The following is a 17,444-nucleotide window of genomic DNA, read 5'->3' on the forward strand; positions in this document are numbered from 1 at the left end:
TTCCTGTTGATGGACACCCAGGCTGGTTCCAAGTTTGGCTCTTGTGAATCATGCTGCTCTACAAACACCAGTGTGCATGTGTCAGTGTGGTAAGATTTGGTACCCCGAGTCTTGAGAGCTCCTCAGGGCATTCTGTGGAGCAGACCCAGGTGAAGGCTTGGGCTTAAGGCTCAACACTCTCTTTGGTTGCTTCTGTCCCTCCCCTGGGTGGAGGACCAGACAATGAGAGAAGAAGGGAAGAAAGAGCAACTCTACTCCTATCCTCAACGGCTCCTAGAAGGGAAATGAAGATATCAAGAAGATAAGGTCTGATACACACACACATACATACACACACACACACACACACACACACACACACCACACGGGGCTTTTTATGAACGTCATTTGGTTCACAAGACAGTGAGCCATAAGGCATATCTGCACATAAGACCGGTTTTAGGACAGGCCTATAGACTCTTCTTGAAACCTCTTCAGAGCACAGCAGCGCAGCAAAAGCAGGGCCCACCTTAGTGACCCGTGTCTCCTAGCTAGTGAGCAGACGCGGCACCGAGGACACAAGGTTGTTCAGGTGATCCTAACAATGGTCTCATCTGCAAATCTCAGTTCACGAGAACTCTGAGGCCCGAGAGAACCTGCCCAGGGACAGGGCAAGGGGAACGGAGGCGGGTCTCCAGCCCCGATCCACCGAGGCAGGCCCTCTCCCCACCACGGGCCCAAGTGCCCCACAGAACACTGCAGTCAAGGCGAGGCAGAGACCTACTGTCACCCACCTTCATCCCAAGCCACGTGGGGAAGGAGCCCCGGTATCTATAAATAACTCCCTGGCAGCCTTCCCCAGTGATAAAAATGCCCAAAGGACTGCCCTCAGACATCTGGACAGAACCGAGTGGCCCCCCGGAGAGGCCGCCTGGCCCCCCAGGCCCCAGCACTGCAGCCCTCACAGCGCGCACTTTCATGGGCCGGGTGAAGAAGTTGGGACGGGAAAACCACAAATTGGCACCTCTGCCTCAGCTGTTGGGGTTTGACAGACATCCAGGAAGTGAGGGAACTGCAGAGGAATCCGCCTTGAAGTGATGTCTTCAAGGGCAGATGGCCACCACCCGCGAATCTGCTGGCACGGCCCAACGACAAGCTCAGGCTCTGCCGGGACCTGAAGACAAGACGACTGTTCCTCCCCATGCACCTAACAGATGGCCCAGGGTAACCAGGTAACGATCCCCGAAACAAGCGGCTGGAGTGTGTGATCAGGGAACAGGGGTCAAGGGCAGCCTCCTCCTCTTCAGAGACAGGAAGGACTTTGTGAGCCAGGCATGGGGGCGCAGGCAGGGAATCCCAGCTACTGTGGAGGCTGAGGCCCTCAGCAACTCAGTGAGACCCTGTCTCTAAATAAAATATAAAAAAGGGCTGGGGATGGGGCTCAGTGGTCAAGTGCCCTTGAGTTCCCCAGTACCCACATCCCCCCAGCCCTCCAAAAAGAAGTTCACATTACTTTGCATAAAGACTGCTGCCCTGAAGGTAAAAGAGGCTTGTAAGGCAAGAACTCTGGGAGACACTTGCCTTTGTGGGAGCAGGAGCCTCGCACTCTGCACCCCAGAGCAACATCAGTGTCTTGGGGCCAGAAGCTGAGACATCCCAAATTTCACACAATTGGATATGGACATGACAATGTCCCAGGCTTCCGACTCCCAAGAAGGAGAGAGATGAGATCAGGATCCACCTTAGCCACTTCCCAGCTCTGGGACCTCGGGGTCTGAAGCCTTCTCTATGCCTCAAGAGTCTCACAGGACCGCAGAGCCCATGCCATGGGAAGAGGCCCAGAAGGGCACGTCAGTGGACCACAGCTACTATGTTTGCACGTCAACCATAAGATGCGGCCAACATCTGTCCATTTTTTTGCATTCCAAAAATGGTCATTCCGTGCATGCGACTCCATTCACTAAGTAAAACTCTCCTATCCCGACAGCCCTCGCTTTTGCACAAAAAGGGGGAAGGCAGCATTCCCCATACAGGGCCCAACAATGGCCGGCCTTATGGAGGAAAGGCCGGGCATAATCACAAACACATTTCCTCCACTTGGGCTGTAAAAGCTGAAAATGGCTGCCAGGTGTGAGCAGACACAATAGGCCCTGCCTTCTTTTGCAAGGTCACCCTGCAGGTCAAAATCGAGCCAGCCCATTTTCGGATTAGGTGCCTATGCACAGGAGGCTTCCCCCGTGGTAACTGGATTACAGAAGCCACCTGCAGGAAGTGAGGGGGGGGGAGGAGGAGGAGGAGGAGGAGGAGGAGGAGGAAATGGTCCCAGTTGGAATGAGGCTGTTGATATGGGCAGGAGCCAGCCGGCTCGCTCACTGGCTCACTCACTTGCTTGCTCACAGGGGGAGATTGTGCAACCCGGGGCAGCTCCGTTTCCGGCTCCATTTCACGGAGCCCTGGAGGGTTTTCAAGCACCCAGCCAGCGCTGCAAGGATCCGTGCTTCTCCTCCAAGGAGGTCCATGGGCAACCATATTCCCACTGGGTCTTGCACTATATTTAAAGCATGTAAGCACGGTCACCAGGTAACGAGAGAGAGAGAGAGAGAGAGAGAGAGAGAGAGAGAGAGAGAGAGAGAGAGAGAGAGAGAGAGAGAGAGAGAGAGAGCCCAACTCTCAACAACAGAACCCAAGCTACTGAGTTCCCAAAAAAGGCGGTGACCTCCATGAGCAGGCTCTCTCCCCTCCTGCAGCTGGTGCGAGCCCTGGATCACTCAGCAAATAACTTGCAGATGGACCTCTCATCTGGCGGGCTCACCACCCCCACTCTCAAAGAAGGAGGGAAAGAGAGGAGGAAGAAAATGACAAGTCATAACTGTGTAATTTGGCAGGCTCTCGAGGAGGCCCTAGCCGCTCCTCTCCCAGGGAAGGGATCACTTTGACTTAGGGGGCAAAAGGACGTCTGCTCTACAGAATCCCTGGGACATTTCCGGAACAGAAAGCTGCTTTCTTTGTAAATTGGGTGTTTAATTTTCTATTTTGGGGCTGGCTGGTGGCATCCAGCATCGGATGAGGCTGTGGCTCTAAGAACCACCGGTCCCACTGTGCCTTCCGACAGAAGCTTGCTGGCTTTAGAAAGGGCGTGGGGGGAGGGCAAACTGGCCCCCAAAAAAGGAACCTGCCGTGTCCTTTTGGCCCTGAATCCTGCCAAGTTCTCAACGTGCTGGCTGAACATTTAGGGTGCTCCACCTAATGCCTGTAAATCACACCCATTTGTCCAGGGAGAGAAAGGAAGTCAGGAGGAGGAGTCTTGGCTAAAAGGTCACTTTATCTGGGATCCTTCTCTGTCACGCAGCCCCCTAGGCCACAAGGAGTGAGGGGCTCCTTAGTGCTCAGCCGCTGTATGACAACTGTCTGCTCAACTCCCTGCAGGTGGAGAGTCCCCCAGGCAGGGCTCTGGGATGGGGCCTATCTGGGCTTCCTGTGGAACCCAACTGGGAACCTCACAGCAAGTACCCTGCAGAGAACCCAGGTGCCTTCACCACAAACCAGCCTGGGCCTCCTCCACTGTCCTTCCATCTCTTTGGTCCACTGATGACCCCCCAATGGCAAGGCAGAGTGGCCCTGCTCACCCACGCTCTTGTGAACTTCCACTTGGATCAAAGAGGTGCCATTTAAGACTCAGGTGGGGACAAAGTACTGCCACAGATATCTGGGAACTGAAAATTGGCAGAAAGGAAGGTTCTGTTAGAGCTACCTCTGGACCTGGGGCACAGCCTGTGAATGGAGACACCTGTGCCCACAGTGAAGCTAACAGCAAGCTGCTCGGGGAGTAACTGGGGAAGGTCTGCAGAGAAGCCCTGAGTGGTCACCAGTAAACAGCAAACTCAGCAGAAACAAACTTGTGACAGCCCGGGGTCTCCAGCCCTGAACCTGCGGCCAGGTCTGTTCTGCCCATGGTACCTAGATGATGGGCACCACCCCAGCCCAGAACTCTCCTCAAAAGTGTCTGCTTTAGTGGTGGAGCACCTAGTACATGTGAGGTACTAGGTTTGATCCTCAGCACTGCATAAAAATAAATAAATAAATAATCAGAGATATGATAAATTATGGTATAAGGGTGTATTAAGAATTGTAATACAAAAATAAATAAATACATAGACAGATAAATAAATAAATTGGGTGCGGTGATGCAGGCCTGTCATCCCAGCCGCTTGGGAGGCTGAGGCAGGAGGATCTTGAATTCAAAGCCAGCCTCAGCAAAAGTGAGGCCCTCAGCAACTCAGCGAGACCCTGTCTCTAAATAAAATACAAAATAGGGCTGGGGATGGGGCTCAGTGGTCAAGTGCCCCGAGTTCAATTACCCAATCCATCAATCAATTAAATAAAGGTATTATGTCCATCTACGACTAAAAATATTTCGGGGGGGGGGGGGACTAGAAGTGACTGCTTTACCAAGGCTTCAGAGCCCCACTGTTCTAAACAGATGCCTGACACCACATAGTGAACTGTCCAAATAATTTACTGTCTCCCAATGCCCAAGCAGCCTGGGAAGGACAAGAGAGCCTTGGGGCTCTGACCCCCTGCCCCAGGCAGCAGCTCCCAGACCAGGAGCAGATGCATCATCTGGGAACATGTGGGCAAAGCAAATCCTCTCCTCCCACTACCTCCACCACCACCACCCCAACTGAGCCTGGAGCAGGGCAGGGCCAGCAGTCTCAGCAAGCTCTCCAGGTGTTTCTGAAGGAAACTCCAGTCGGAGAACCACCTGGCTACTGGGGAGGGGAAGCCCCTGATCTCTAGAGGGAGCACGAAGGGGGTTTCTCCAGAACAATGAGACCAACAAAATCTGGGCAAAAGCAAGCACATCTTCAAAGATGCAGAGAGGAAGCGCAGTCTCTATTTAAGAAGTTTGTTTTTGTTTTTCGTACTGTTTAAGAAAACACACACACACTATGACCATATCTTCCCTCTGGTGTGTGGGGACCTAAAGGACTTGGGGCTGCTCAAAGAATAAGACCCCTGCATAAGCTGGGACTGGGCCTCAAACACAGCCTTGCCCACAGTTTCTTCCTGAAGTGGCCGGAGTCACTATGAACTCCACATTTTGATGAGGTGGGTTTCACTGCCGGAGCAATCACACTGAAATGGCCCAGGTAGGGTTGACTTTTACCCTGACACACAAATGGACCGGCCTTCTGTTAGCAGGAAGGCCGAATGGGGTGGCCTTGCAGAAGAGGCCTGTTCAGAAGGGTGTGAGGGAGGATCTGTTTCCACAGTTTTCTTATTTTTCCTTTGCAGTACTGAGGATTGAAACCAGGGGTACCATGCCACTGAGCTACATCCTCAGCCTTTTTTTTGGGGGGGAGGGGGATACCAGAGATTAAACCCAAGGGCGCTTAACCACGGAGCCTCATCCCCAGCCCTTTTTTATATTTTATTTAGAAACAGGGTCTCATTGAGTTACTCAGTGCCTCACTAGACTGCTGAAGCTGGCTTTGAACTTGCAATCCTCCTGCCTCAGCCTCCCAAGCCGCTGGCATGACAGGCGTGCGCCACTGCCCTTGGTGCCTTTCTTATTTTTTGAGATAGGGTTTCACTAAGTTGCTGAGGCTAGCCTCAAACTTGTGATCCTGGGCTGGGGATATAGCTCAGAGCTTGCCTGGCATGCACAAGCCCTGGGTTCAATCCCCAGCACCACACACACACACACACACACACACACACTTGTGATCCTCCTGCCTCAGCCTTCCAAGAGGCGGGGGGGGGGGGGGTGGAGTTATAGGTGTGCACCACCCCCACCTGGCTCATTTCCATATTTCCTAACACACTTGGTTATTGATTAGTCTTCTCTCAATCTGATTGGCGGATGGTCCAGCAGGCAATCCCTCCACCAGAAGGAGAGTATGGTTCTTTATCATGGGGAAAAAAACATACCCACCTCAACTATGGCCACAGGATCTACACTGAATACATTCACAGAGCTCCACCATCTGAGAGTACCACTCAATTTTTGAAAACAACTATTATTTCACACTTCCAGGGATAAACAGCATGCTCAAGAGATGATTTTTCACATGAATCTTCATGATGTCTGCAAAGGTTGGTCTTCTGGGGAATGCTATATATTATAAAGTTTTAACCGCAGGGGAGTGAAGAGAAAGGCAAGAATAAATGCTCCAGCCCCCACGCAGGCAGGCACACTTGTGCACGTGTAGTCAGTTTGAGGAATGCTAGCAACTATTTATTACTCAGTATGATTTCACCTGTGCCTCAAGACTAATTACCGACAGTCCCAGCTCAGGTCCCGAGGCCAAGACTAATTTTCCAAAATTAAAGTCTAGGTCTCTTTCCCCCCTTGCTTGCAGGCTGAGCCCTTAGGGGGACTTTAATTATTCACCCAGCCCTGGGGGGTAGAGGCTCCTGTGGCTGCCTCCCCTCCAAGACCTGCTCTTTAATTACACTTTAATGTGAATTGATCTCTGCACTAAGGAGACTGTAAAGAAGATTGATCTCATCTCTCTCTCTCTCTCTCTCTTTTTTTTTTCTAGAGGGTTTGCTAGAGAGTTAGGTATTCCCATTGATTATGCGTCACTAGCAGATCCAGCCAGGAAGAGAGCTCAGGCTGCTGCTGCCAGTGATCTCTCCAGCTCCACATTTCCCTCGCTATGAGAGAGGTCACCCACAGGACACCAGGTTGCTTTCCTCCCAGGCTGTATTCTCTGGGACTTACAATTTACTAGGATGTTAAATATCCCATCCCTTTTATTTAATCCGTTTTTCTTTGGCTAAGAGGTCACAGCGAAATAGAAGACCTAGAACCATCTCAGGTATTTTTATTTAAATTATTCATACTCTAAGTCTTCCAGGTACATTTGTTAACAGGAGAGAAGAATTTTCCTCAAAAGCAAATGACAGCCACGTACAGTGGCCCATTCGTGTGATTGCAGCGGCTGGGGAGGCTGAAGCAGGAGGATGGCAAGTTCAAAGACAGCCTTAGCAACTTAGTGAGACCCCAACAACTCAGCAAGAAATATTTAGAAATAAAATATTTTTTTATAAAAAAAGGGCTGGGGATGTGGCTCAGTCGTTAAATACACCTGGGTTCAATCCCTGGTTACAAAAAAAAAAAAAAAAAAGCAAATGACATTTTCAGATATGTGGACACCAGAGGCTGAAAGGAAGGGGATACAGGAAGTGAATGCTGACGGGTGGGGGGTGGGCAAGGGGGTCTCTTTTTGGGGTGGTAAAAATGTTATAGCATTAGATACTGGTTATGGTTGGACCCCATTGAGAAGATACTAAAAGCTCAACTGTATACCTCAAAAATAGTTAAAATGTTGAGTTCATTAATTTTATCTCAATCAAAAAAAATCCAAAGAGCCCAAGTGCAGTGGTGCATATGCCTGTCATCCCAGCGGCTCGGGAGGCTGAGGCAGAAGGATCACGAGTTCAAAGCCAGCCTCAGCAACTTAAGTTAGACCCTTGTCTCTAAATAAAATACAAAGAAAAAAGGGGGGGTGTGGCTCAGTGGTTAAGGGCCCCTGGGTTCAATCCGCAGTAATTGCCCCCCACCAAAATCTTTTTTCAAGATTAGAAATATTTAAACATACACACACACACACACACACACACATACACACACACACCCCTAAGGAATTTTAACAGCAATTTCACAAAGTCACAAGTAACTGTGTCAACCTGGTTTTTGTTTTTATCTCCCACCTGGTGGACACAGGTGGGGGAGAGCAAAGGAGGTGGCGGGGTGAAGAGGCAAGTTCTGACAAGTACCACCACCTGGAGAGGAAGCCGGGCAGACACAGCCTGCTTTCCTCCCAGGACTGAAAACCAATCAGTCCTCCACACGGCAACCAACCTCCTCCACGGCGCAAGTGCAGAATTGCCGCAGGAAAAGCAGAAATGTTCCTGTAGGAGAAATGTCGCGCATGCCTCAGACAAAATTACTGTTGCCGTGGGAATCGTAACTTGAGTTCCTGGACTTCGAATTAAAAAAAAAAAAATCTCAAATGTGAAATTCGACTGGCAGACTCTGCTCCCATTTAACAAAAGGCTGTTTCTTCTTCTGAGAACTATTTTTATGAAATTAGCGCCCTCGCTCCAACCCAATCCTATTAAAAGCTTTCCTGGAGTTTTATGCTTTCTGTTATTAAGGACAAATGGCTCTGGTATTATCCTCAGGACAAGATGCAAATAAATCTGCTCTCTGACAAATACTTTAATTGAGTTAGATCCCTTTAATCAGAAAGTATTAACCAGTTGAAATTGTGCTGTAGGACCCCAGTTCCCAAAACTCTAGAACTCTCTCTCTCTCAAAGCCCTGATATTAAAGCCAGGCACCAAACTAAACCTCTTCCCAGGAGACCCTTCCAAGGGTGACACCCAGCAAAGAAGGGAACTGGAGTCTGAGAACTCGGAGCACGCCCGTGTGACCGAGATGAAGAGCTCAGCTCCAGAGGCCAAGTCTAGGATGGCAGGTGTCTGAGCTGAAAACCACAAATCTGCTATTTCTGCTAAAAGACACCAAGTACCAAGAGCAGCTACTGGACAGAGGGACCAACCATGTCTTCAGTGACATTACCCCTGCCCTCGATTTCTGGGTCACCCAAGAAATCGATGCCTGATTCAACAAAAAAGAAAAAAGGAACTTGTCTCAGGTCACACCTGCATCGGAGGCAGAGAAGGAGACACACCAGGTCTCCACTTTTCCTTTCTACATTAGCCTATAAACCTGTTGCAATAAAGTTGTTTTCTCGAACTCAGATGGCCTCACAGTAATCATATCCTGATTACTTTTCTGATCCTCCACCTGATCAAAAAAGGGAAATAAACTACTGGACAGGGTGGCACATGTCTATAATCCCAGCAGCTCAGGAGGCTGAGGCAGGAGGATTGTGAGTTCAAAGCCAGCCTCGGCAACTTAGCGAGGCTCTAAACAACTCAGTGAGACCCTGTCTGTAAATAAAATACAAAATAGGGCTGGGGATGGGGCTCAGTGGTTAAATGTTCCTGGGTTCCATCCCTGGTACCAAAAGGGGGGGGGGATAAAATACTGAGGGACTAAGAACTCTTAGACGTCAGGGTATAGCTCAGTGGTAGAGCACTTGCCTAATATGTGAGAGGCCCTGTGTTCCATCCCCACTGCCACAAGCAAGCAAAAACAAAGTTTGTAACTATTAGTACATTTTCAGACAATGTGTCAGTGCTCCCATGTCACCTTGGGACAGCCTCCGGGACACAACTTCACGGGGCACAGGAGACACCTAATAAATATTCACAGAACACAGGTCACATTTTAATTCTAAATTTCTGCAAGGCAACAGTACCTATCAGGAACACATGCTCTTCTAAGCTGATCAATGGGCACAGCTTTGTGGATGGAGATGCTAAAAGCCTTGTTGGGTCAGAACAGGAAAGATGTCCTCTGGCTACAAAGTGACCCTCATCCACTCTCTGCTCATCCTCTGTTGGTCTCTCCTCCATCCTTCACATAGACCACAAGGGAAACCCAGAAATGCATGCAGGGTAACCGCAAAATCATCTAGACTCCTGCTCCCCAGAGGTCACCCTGCTAACCTAACCATCTGCAGACACTGGGTCCAGGCGTCCAGTCTGAGAACCTCCAAGAAAATGAAAATAAAGACCCTTCCGTTTCTGTTGTCTCAGAGAAATCACCGCCCAAGTCAGAGGGAGACTGACTTCAGGCCAGAGAGGTTGCCAAAGCTAACCTGCATTTTCCAAAACTGAGTCGGAGTGAGAAGGGAGTCTCTCTCTCTCTGCCCCCCCTCCCTCCCTCCCTCCCTCTCTCTCTCTCTCTCTCTCTCTCTCTCTCTCTCTCTCTCTCTCTCTCTCTCTCTCTATCTCTCTCTCTCTCTCTTTGCTGTACATATTTCAACGCTGTCTAATGGAATAGCAGGAACAAGGCCAGACAGCCCCACTGCTACTGGCACTGGGGCCAGGGAACAGAAATGTATTTTTAGTCAGCAGAGCAAGGCGTGATTCAAGTGCCACAGGCCCGGGGGACAAGCTGGGGGCCTTCCTGCCTCTGGCATGGGGTAGCTCACAGTCACCTGCCATGTTCCTTGCACCAAGGGCAGGGGGCGGACAAAGAAGCCTTAGAAGGACACACGGGTCCCATCTCAGTTCCATCTCTCCATATTTTGCAACTTAGTAGACCTTCGGGGAGCCACACCTTCTTCTCTGGCAACTCCAAGATATGCTCTGCAGGGCTGGCTCCCTCACCAAGCGAGAAAAGGGGGAATAAGTGGGCGAATGGCCTGGGAGCTTGTTAAATGTGGTTCTGGGGGGTGTAGCCCTGCATTTCTTTGTTTTGTGTGGTGGTGGTGGGTGGGTACCAGGGATTGAACCCAGGGACACTCGACCACTGAGCCCCATCCCCAGCCCTATTTGGTGTTTTATTTAGAGACAGGGTCTCCCTGAGTTGCTTAGCACATTGAGTTTGCTGAGGCTGGCTTTGAACTCACCATCCTCCTGTTGCAGCCTCCCAAGCCGCTGGGATGACAGGCAGGCAACACTGCGCCCAGCTGTGACCCAGCATTTCTAATGGACCTGGTATGATACTGCTGGTGCACAACCTGGGCTCTCAGGATTCACGAGCATCTCCGTGCACTTGGCTGGAGGAACACTCTGGGGGTTTCCACATCCCCAGCTCACCTCACCAAAGGCTGACTCATTTAATTTAGCCCACGATTAGGTACCTTGCAGGTGCTGCACACTGAACAAGTGGGCACAGAAAGAAAGTGAACCCTCTACTCATACTTCAAGGGCCATGGTTTTCCTGCTTTCAGTTTTCATTCCCTCACAGGGAACAAAGACGGTCCTACAACGCCTGTGGCCCTACAGTGAGGTCTCACCAAGACCCAAGGAATTATGTGAGAACCAGCCACCATTAAGAGCCACCAAGAATCACATACTTGCAGGGTGACCCGCATGATAGCAAGTGTTTCATGTATGTTCTGCTCCCCTCTAGGCCTGGCCCTGTTCACTGTAATCCCAGTAACTCGGGAGGCTGAGAGAGGATAGCAAGTTTGAGGCCAGCTTGGGCAACTTAGTGAGGCCCTAAGCAACTTAGCTAGGCCATGTCTCAAAATATAAGAGTTTGGGGATGTGGCTCAGTGGTAGAGTGTCCTGGTTCAATCCTCAGTACCAAAAAAAAAAACCAAAAAGTCAGGATCACATTTTTTTTTTTAAATAAGATTCAGAGATGACGTCAACTGTCCAGGATAGGGTGAGCCACCATCCAGCCCCTCCCCAGGCTTTCCTGAAGAACCCTCAGCAGCCTCAAAAAGGGTTAAGCTCCATGGGGCTGGGGATGTGGCTCAAGCGGTAGCGTGCTCGCCTGGCATGCGTGCGGCCCGGGTTCGATCCTCAGCACCACATACCAACAAAGATGTTGTGTCCGCCGAGAACTAAAAAATAAATATTAAAAAATTCTCTCTCTCTCTCTCTCTCTCTCTCTCTCTCTTTAAAAAAAAAAAAAAAAAGGGTTAAGCTCCAGAGCGTGCTTCACAAGGACCCGGCGCTCCCTGAACACAGAGCCCGCAGCCAGCCAAAATCCAACATCGACACGCTAACCCAAGATCTTATTAATAGCGCCTTCCTGCTGAATCCCCCTGCTCAGCCAGCTGAGTTCCAGGGTTCCAGAGAAAAGGACGCACACAGGTGAGCAAATGAGTTGTAAAACCAGCAAAATCAAGATAAAATAAAATTTCTGCAGTGTGGACAGGAAATTCAGTAGGAAGGGGGTACACTGCTCCGAAGCTGCCCAAAAAATCTGGTGGAGCACACGGCTGGACTCAGGCTGGCTGGCATATCTGGGAAGACCTGTCAGGGTGCAGGAACAGGGCCAGGCCAGGTGCTCTGTCCCCAGCAAAGGCAAAGAGCTCAAATGATCGCACCCCGGGGCTTCCTCGCTGCGTTTTTGGTTAAAACCCTGTACGTCCTTTTTGGTTTCCTCTGTAAGAACACACAGATTTCACTTCAGTCTATCATTGACCATGACAATGAATTCCTCTTTTTTCTGCTGATTTCTGAGGCCAGGGGGCACTTCATTATTTTATTCAGTGGCACAGGGCTGAGCCTGCTATCTTATAATTCACACGGCTTCCTTTAATTCCAGTTTATTCACCTGAGCTGCAACTTCATGGGTCAGAGAGCAAGTAGAAAAGTCCTAGGGTCCCCCAAACGGGAGACAAGTCAAGGGCTGCAGATGCGGCTCAATGGTAGGGCACTTGCCTAGCTAGCAGGTGTGAAGCCCAAGGCTCCATCCCCAGCCCTGCTGGAAAAAAGGGGGATGGGGGGGGGGCAAAACTTCCAGCTTTTGATTCTGCAAAACCCCAGAACAGCAAATGAGGCGTTTTCCGTGAAGAAGGTCCTTCTTCACCAGTGAGCAAGCATGCCACAGGTTCTCCTGCCACCAGTGTCAGCAAGCCAACACCACAGCCCCACCACAGCCCAGAGCCCCCAGATGGCACTACTCACAGAAAGAGAGACACCACGTGTGGAGAGGCAGCACCCAGGGACGGTATGGCTGTCAACTCATTGTTATGGAGGTACCTGTAACAAAAAAGGGAGGGAATGGATCATATGGAGCACTTCAGTTAGGTGTTTAGAAACACAAACATACAAGGCCAATCAAAACCACCGTGAGCCAGGCACCATGGCACAGACCTGTCATCCCAACAGCTTGGGAGGCTGAGGCAGGAGGATCGTGAGTTCAAAGCCAGCCTCAGCAACTTAGTGAGGTCCTAAGCAACTCAGGGAGACCCTGTCTCTACATAAAATATAAAAGAGGGCTGGGGATGGGGCTCAGTGGTTAAGCACCCTGGGTTCAATCCAGCTACCAAAAAATAGATAGATAGATAGATAGATAGATAGATGATAGATAGATAAATAGATAGAAACCCACTGCTGCATTCATCACAGGAGGTGTGAAATAAAAGAATCCACAAGTGAGTTTTGAAAGAGAAAGAAGTCCTAAGAAGTCACAAAGCCTAACTATTCCTCACACCCCTGGTAAGAAATGAATACTAACATCAAGCTCAGAAAAGAAAATCAATACTAATAGACATCGAGTAGCGAGATTAGGCCCAGACACAGGTTTGGGTCAAGTGTGGCCCCAAGTCCATCCTGGTTGGCTTAGTCAGTCAGGAAGGGATCTGGGGAGGAAGGACTGTCCCCTCCTGGTTGCTCGCTGCTCTGCCTGAACCACAGGGCAACATGCAGGAACAGAAAGCTGGAGCCCACTGGCTCACTCCTGTGGGGTTCTGAGGTGCTGGTGACATATGGGACCGATTATTTCGACGCCTTCACTATGAAATAACAAGGGGCTGGACTCAGAGATGCTCATCCATTTGAGGTTCCAGCTTCTCTGGACTCTGATGGAGTCTCTGGATGGTCTTCCAGGAAAACAAACATACACACACGCTTTCTGCACACAGACATTGTGAAAACCCTCTGCAGACAGGATGTGCTCTCCAAGTTCCCTTCCTGCTGGAAGGTTCTGAATCTCTCTTTGCACCGTTGATATCTCTTAATGGAAGGGAAAGCCCGCAGACACAGCTTGCCTGGTCTGCCCCCAGAGGGCTGTACAATCTGGCCTCCTTACATGGACATGTATTTCCAAATCTGGGAAGAGAATCCAAAAGTCAGACTTGCAACGTGAGCCCAAGAAACCTCAGGAAAGCCAAAGCAGCGCCCAGGCATCCTGCCGGGTGACGGGCTGGAAAGAAATTGTACTTGAGATGCAAAGTCGAGGGAATAAAACTGGATCATCTTGCTCTCCATTTTTTAAGGGAGGTACATCTTACACACAGGGCACTCTCTGAAGACAGGCCACTGGCATGACAGCTGTATTCATACAAGTAGAGAACCCGCCTCTGCCTGAACAGAATCATCTGGTTGTCTGCCATCTTTTACAGAAATGAATAGGAGAAGGGGGGGAAAAAAGAAAGAAAGAAAAAAAGGAAGGCCTTGAATTATCCCATTTGCTTTCTTCGGTGCCAAAGCCGGTTAGGGATGAGGCTTGGCAATTACTGGGCAGTAGGACACAGAATGCCTGTTTCAATAGCTTCATGACTGAAGCATCTGGCAGAGAGAAAGCAGATCCGTATCATGTGGCAAATCCTCTCTCCACTTAAAGAGCCCTTGTTTGTGTGTTGAAATAGGCAATTAATTACTTTAACAGTCTGTTATCTGACAGTCCCCTGAATCAGATGGTTTCTGCTTCTACCTTTTATCTCTCCCAGCCCTGCTGTGAGATCCATTTCCCATCGCTGTACTGAAAACTCTCCATCAGTCTTAATCATGACCAGGAAAATTTCACAGTACCTATGAGCACACTTATCATGAGAGGACACCCTCCAGTTTCCCCAGAGCAAGAAAAGCTCAGCTCAGGCGCCTGCTACCACCAAGGTCTCTCCTAGAGATTGACTCTAATACAGAAGATGAGGTAATAAGAAGAGTAGCAGATAACTTAACCAAAGGCTCACTATCTGCCAGATGAAGCTCTAAGAGGTTTTCAGCCTACGGACTCATCTTTTGGACCCTAGAAGTGGGTCCCAGGAACGTTTCCATTGAAATAAGAGGTGTTAAATAATTGGACCAACATCACTAGCAGGAAATAGCAGTGGCCCAGGAAATCTGGCCCCAAAGTCTGGGTTCTTAACTACTATCCTCTGTTTTTTTTTTTTTTTTTAATTATCATTATCCCCCCCCCAGGGGTACTCGATCACTGAGCCCCATCCCCAGCCCTATTTTGTATTTTATTTAGAGACAGGGTCTCACTGAGTTGCTTAGGGCCTGGCTAAGTTGCTGAGGCTGGCTTTGAACTTGCGATCCTCCTGCCTCAGCCTCCTGAGCTGCTGGGATGACAGGCGTACACCACCACGCCCCCCTTGTTTCTTTATGATCGTAGTGAAACCCCTGTATGTATTATGTAAAGTGATCATCACAACAACTTTGAGTTAGGTTCCGGGTACTACTGCTGTTTCCTATATGACACTCATTTCCCAAGTTAGTTTAAGTAACCGGCCAGGGGGACATGGCCAAGAGATGAACAGTGACCTCAAATCAGAGAAGAAAGCAGCGAGCAAACAAGCCAAGAAGCATGGGGCTGGCCGGAAAGCTCCTAATCCCTTAGGTAACATTGCAGTTGTTTTCCTGCCTTGATTTGAATTTGAACCTAAAAGTGAGTATGTAAAAACTCTGGCTAATGAGCCTGGTCTCAGGCCACCTACTGTACATATGACAAATCGCTCCACCCAATTTCACAGAAATAAAGGAACATGGAGAAAAAGGGCGTGATGACATTTCCCATCTTGACAGAACTGCTGTACGTAGAGTACGCAGGGACAGTGGAGCAGGGCTTCTGATTAATGGGGCATCCATCTGGACGAGTATCCCCAAGTCCACAGGCTGGGTCAGAAATAGCAGGTTCTAATCTCAACAGGGCTGCCCGATGTAGGAACAGGACAGTTGGAGCTCAGAGGAGAGGAACTGCACGGATTGCTTATTTGGGGATCGTTTCTACTTAAAAAAAAAACAAAAAACTGCTGGTGCAATGGATGTCTACTTGCTCCACCGAGCACTGGCTCCCTCCCCGATCGCTCTGTCCATCCCCTGTTGAAAGGAGAATGAGATCCTCGGGAGGCCACAGAGGCCAAACTCAGCTTTGAGACTCTGAGAGCTTCTAGCCAGACTGAAATAGAGACTGGTCAAAAATAGCACACAGCCGGAGCTTTGAGGGAAAAGGCAACTCGGGATGTTTAGCCGTCTCCACGAAGTTAGAAACTTTCGGGATTAAGGAGGGTGTCTGATGGAATCTTTTTACTATCTAGGGCTATGCAGTCTCGCACCCCATCCCCCAACCTTAACTTCTCCCCTCCAGCCCCCAAATGAATCTGATTTCCATCAAAGGCCCTAAAACTCTTGCTGAAATATCTGGCTTCTATAAAACTTTTCCTGATGATTCAGGACTAAGAAGTGCCTCAAATGTATCAGACAATGAATCACGGCCCAACCCAGGAGCTGCAAGGAGGTGTAAGTTAGGTCAGTGGGGGCTGTCCCCAGAGCAGAACCCGGACAAGACCTGACCCACTTGATCCTTAAGGTCAGCAGGGACTTGTGGGTCCCTGAGTTTTCTCCCCAAACTTACACTTACTTAGCTCGGTTCAAGGAAAAAGTTACATTTAAATGTTCAAAAGGACATTTCACAGTACATCATCATTGTTTACTATCTTAATGAAGTTTGGCTTTGAACCAACAATATAAAACCCACCCAAGGAGTATTATGGGGTTATAGCAATTTTTTTTCCTTACCAGACTTATTGATTGAATAGCTGATAGAGGCACACAATAAAAATTTCAAACCATTTCAAAAAAGAATACAGGGAGTATACAGTGAAAAATAAAGTTCCCGTATCCTTCAGTCTCCTGGCCTGCCTCCAAGGGGAACCTCCCGCTGCAGGCTATGAGAGATGTGCGTGTGTTTTTATTTTACACAGACGCCTGTGTCTTGTGGGCTATTCTGTACTGCTCTTTTCCCCTCAGTAATATATCTTGAGGAGGTCTTCACAAGTCTTTCAGCCAGCTGCAGAGTAGTCCTCTGCTGGTATGAGTGTTTTTTTTTTTTTAAAAGGACCCTTTTCTTCACTAATTTATTTCGCCAATTTGTTCTTGGTAGGCAGAATGTTTGTTTCAATTGCTTCCAACTAGAGACACAGATCCAACTACTAACAATCGAGTCAGGAGGTGGGCTGGAACTATGATTTCCCTTCTTTTTTTTTTTTTCCTTACTTATTAACCAATTTATTTATTTATGGTACTAGGGGTTGAACCCAGGGCCTCATGCATGCGAGGCAAGTGCTCTACCACTGAGCCACAGCCCCTGTTTTGAGACAGGGTCTTCCTAAATTGCCTAGGATGGCCTTGAACTTGCCATCCTCCTGCCTGAGCCTCTGGGGCAGTTGGGATTACACCGTACGTACCACCACATCAGCTTGGTTTTGTTTCTTAAGAGGGAGAAAGCCATCAGGAACACACAGGAACATGATTTCAAGAGAATTAATAACTGAGGTTATGCTTTAGCTACTGGAGAATAATACATACTAAAAAATTGCTTTAGCAAGACTTCATGATACATAATTTATAAAATTATTTTTTGTATAGTGACAAAGAATATACAGCTCTCCCTTGGTATCTGTGGGGTTAACTGTAGGAACCCCCCTCCCCCTTTCACCAAACTATGCCCAAGACCTTTACAGAAAACTGTAGCAGTATTTGTATAAATCCTATGCATATCCTCATATACACTTTAGATCACTTCTAGGTTACTCTGAATGTTATCTAACATTGCATAAAGGCTATGGAAATAGTTGTTACATTGTATTTTTAGGGAATGACCACAGGGGGGAAAAAGTTTGTATATGTAATCT

General features: G+C 48.9%; 1 protein-coding gene across 2 annotated transcripts in view; it reads right to left on the reverse strand.

Moving 5' to 3' along the window:
- The window catches only part of LRIG1 (leucine rich repeats and immunoglobulin like domains 1), a 130,198-nt gene that overhangs the window by 62,031 nt on the left and 50,723 nt on the right, over nucleotides 1–17,444 (reverse strand). For both annotated transcript variants that reach the window (XM_081286661.1, XM_081286660.1), the window contains exon 3: nucleotides 12,493–12,567. In XM_081286661.1, the coding sequence (XP_081142787.1) occupies nucleotides 12,493–12,567 (75 nt within the window). The remainder of the gene's footprint in view (nucleotides 1–12,492; nucleotides 12,568–17,444) is intronic.

The sequence above is a fragment of the Spermophilus citellus genome (genome assembly GCF_964194105.1).
Source record: "Spermophilus citellus genome assembly, chromosome: 3".
Taxonomy (NCBI): Eukaryota; Metazoa; Chordata; class Mammalia; order Rodentia; family Sciuridae; genus Spermophilus; species Spermophilus citellus.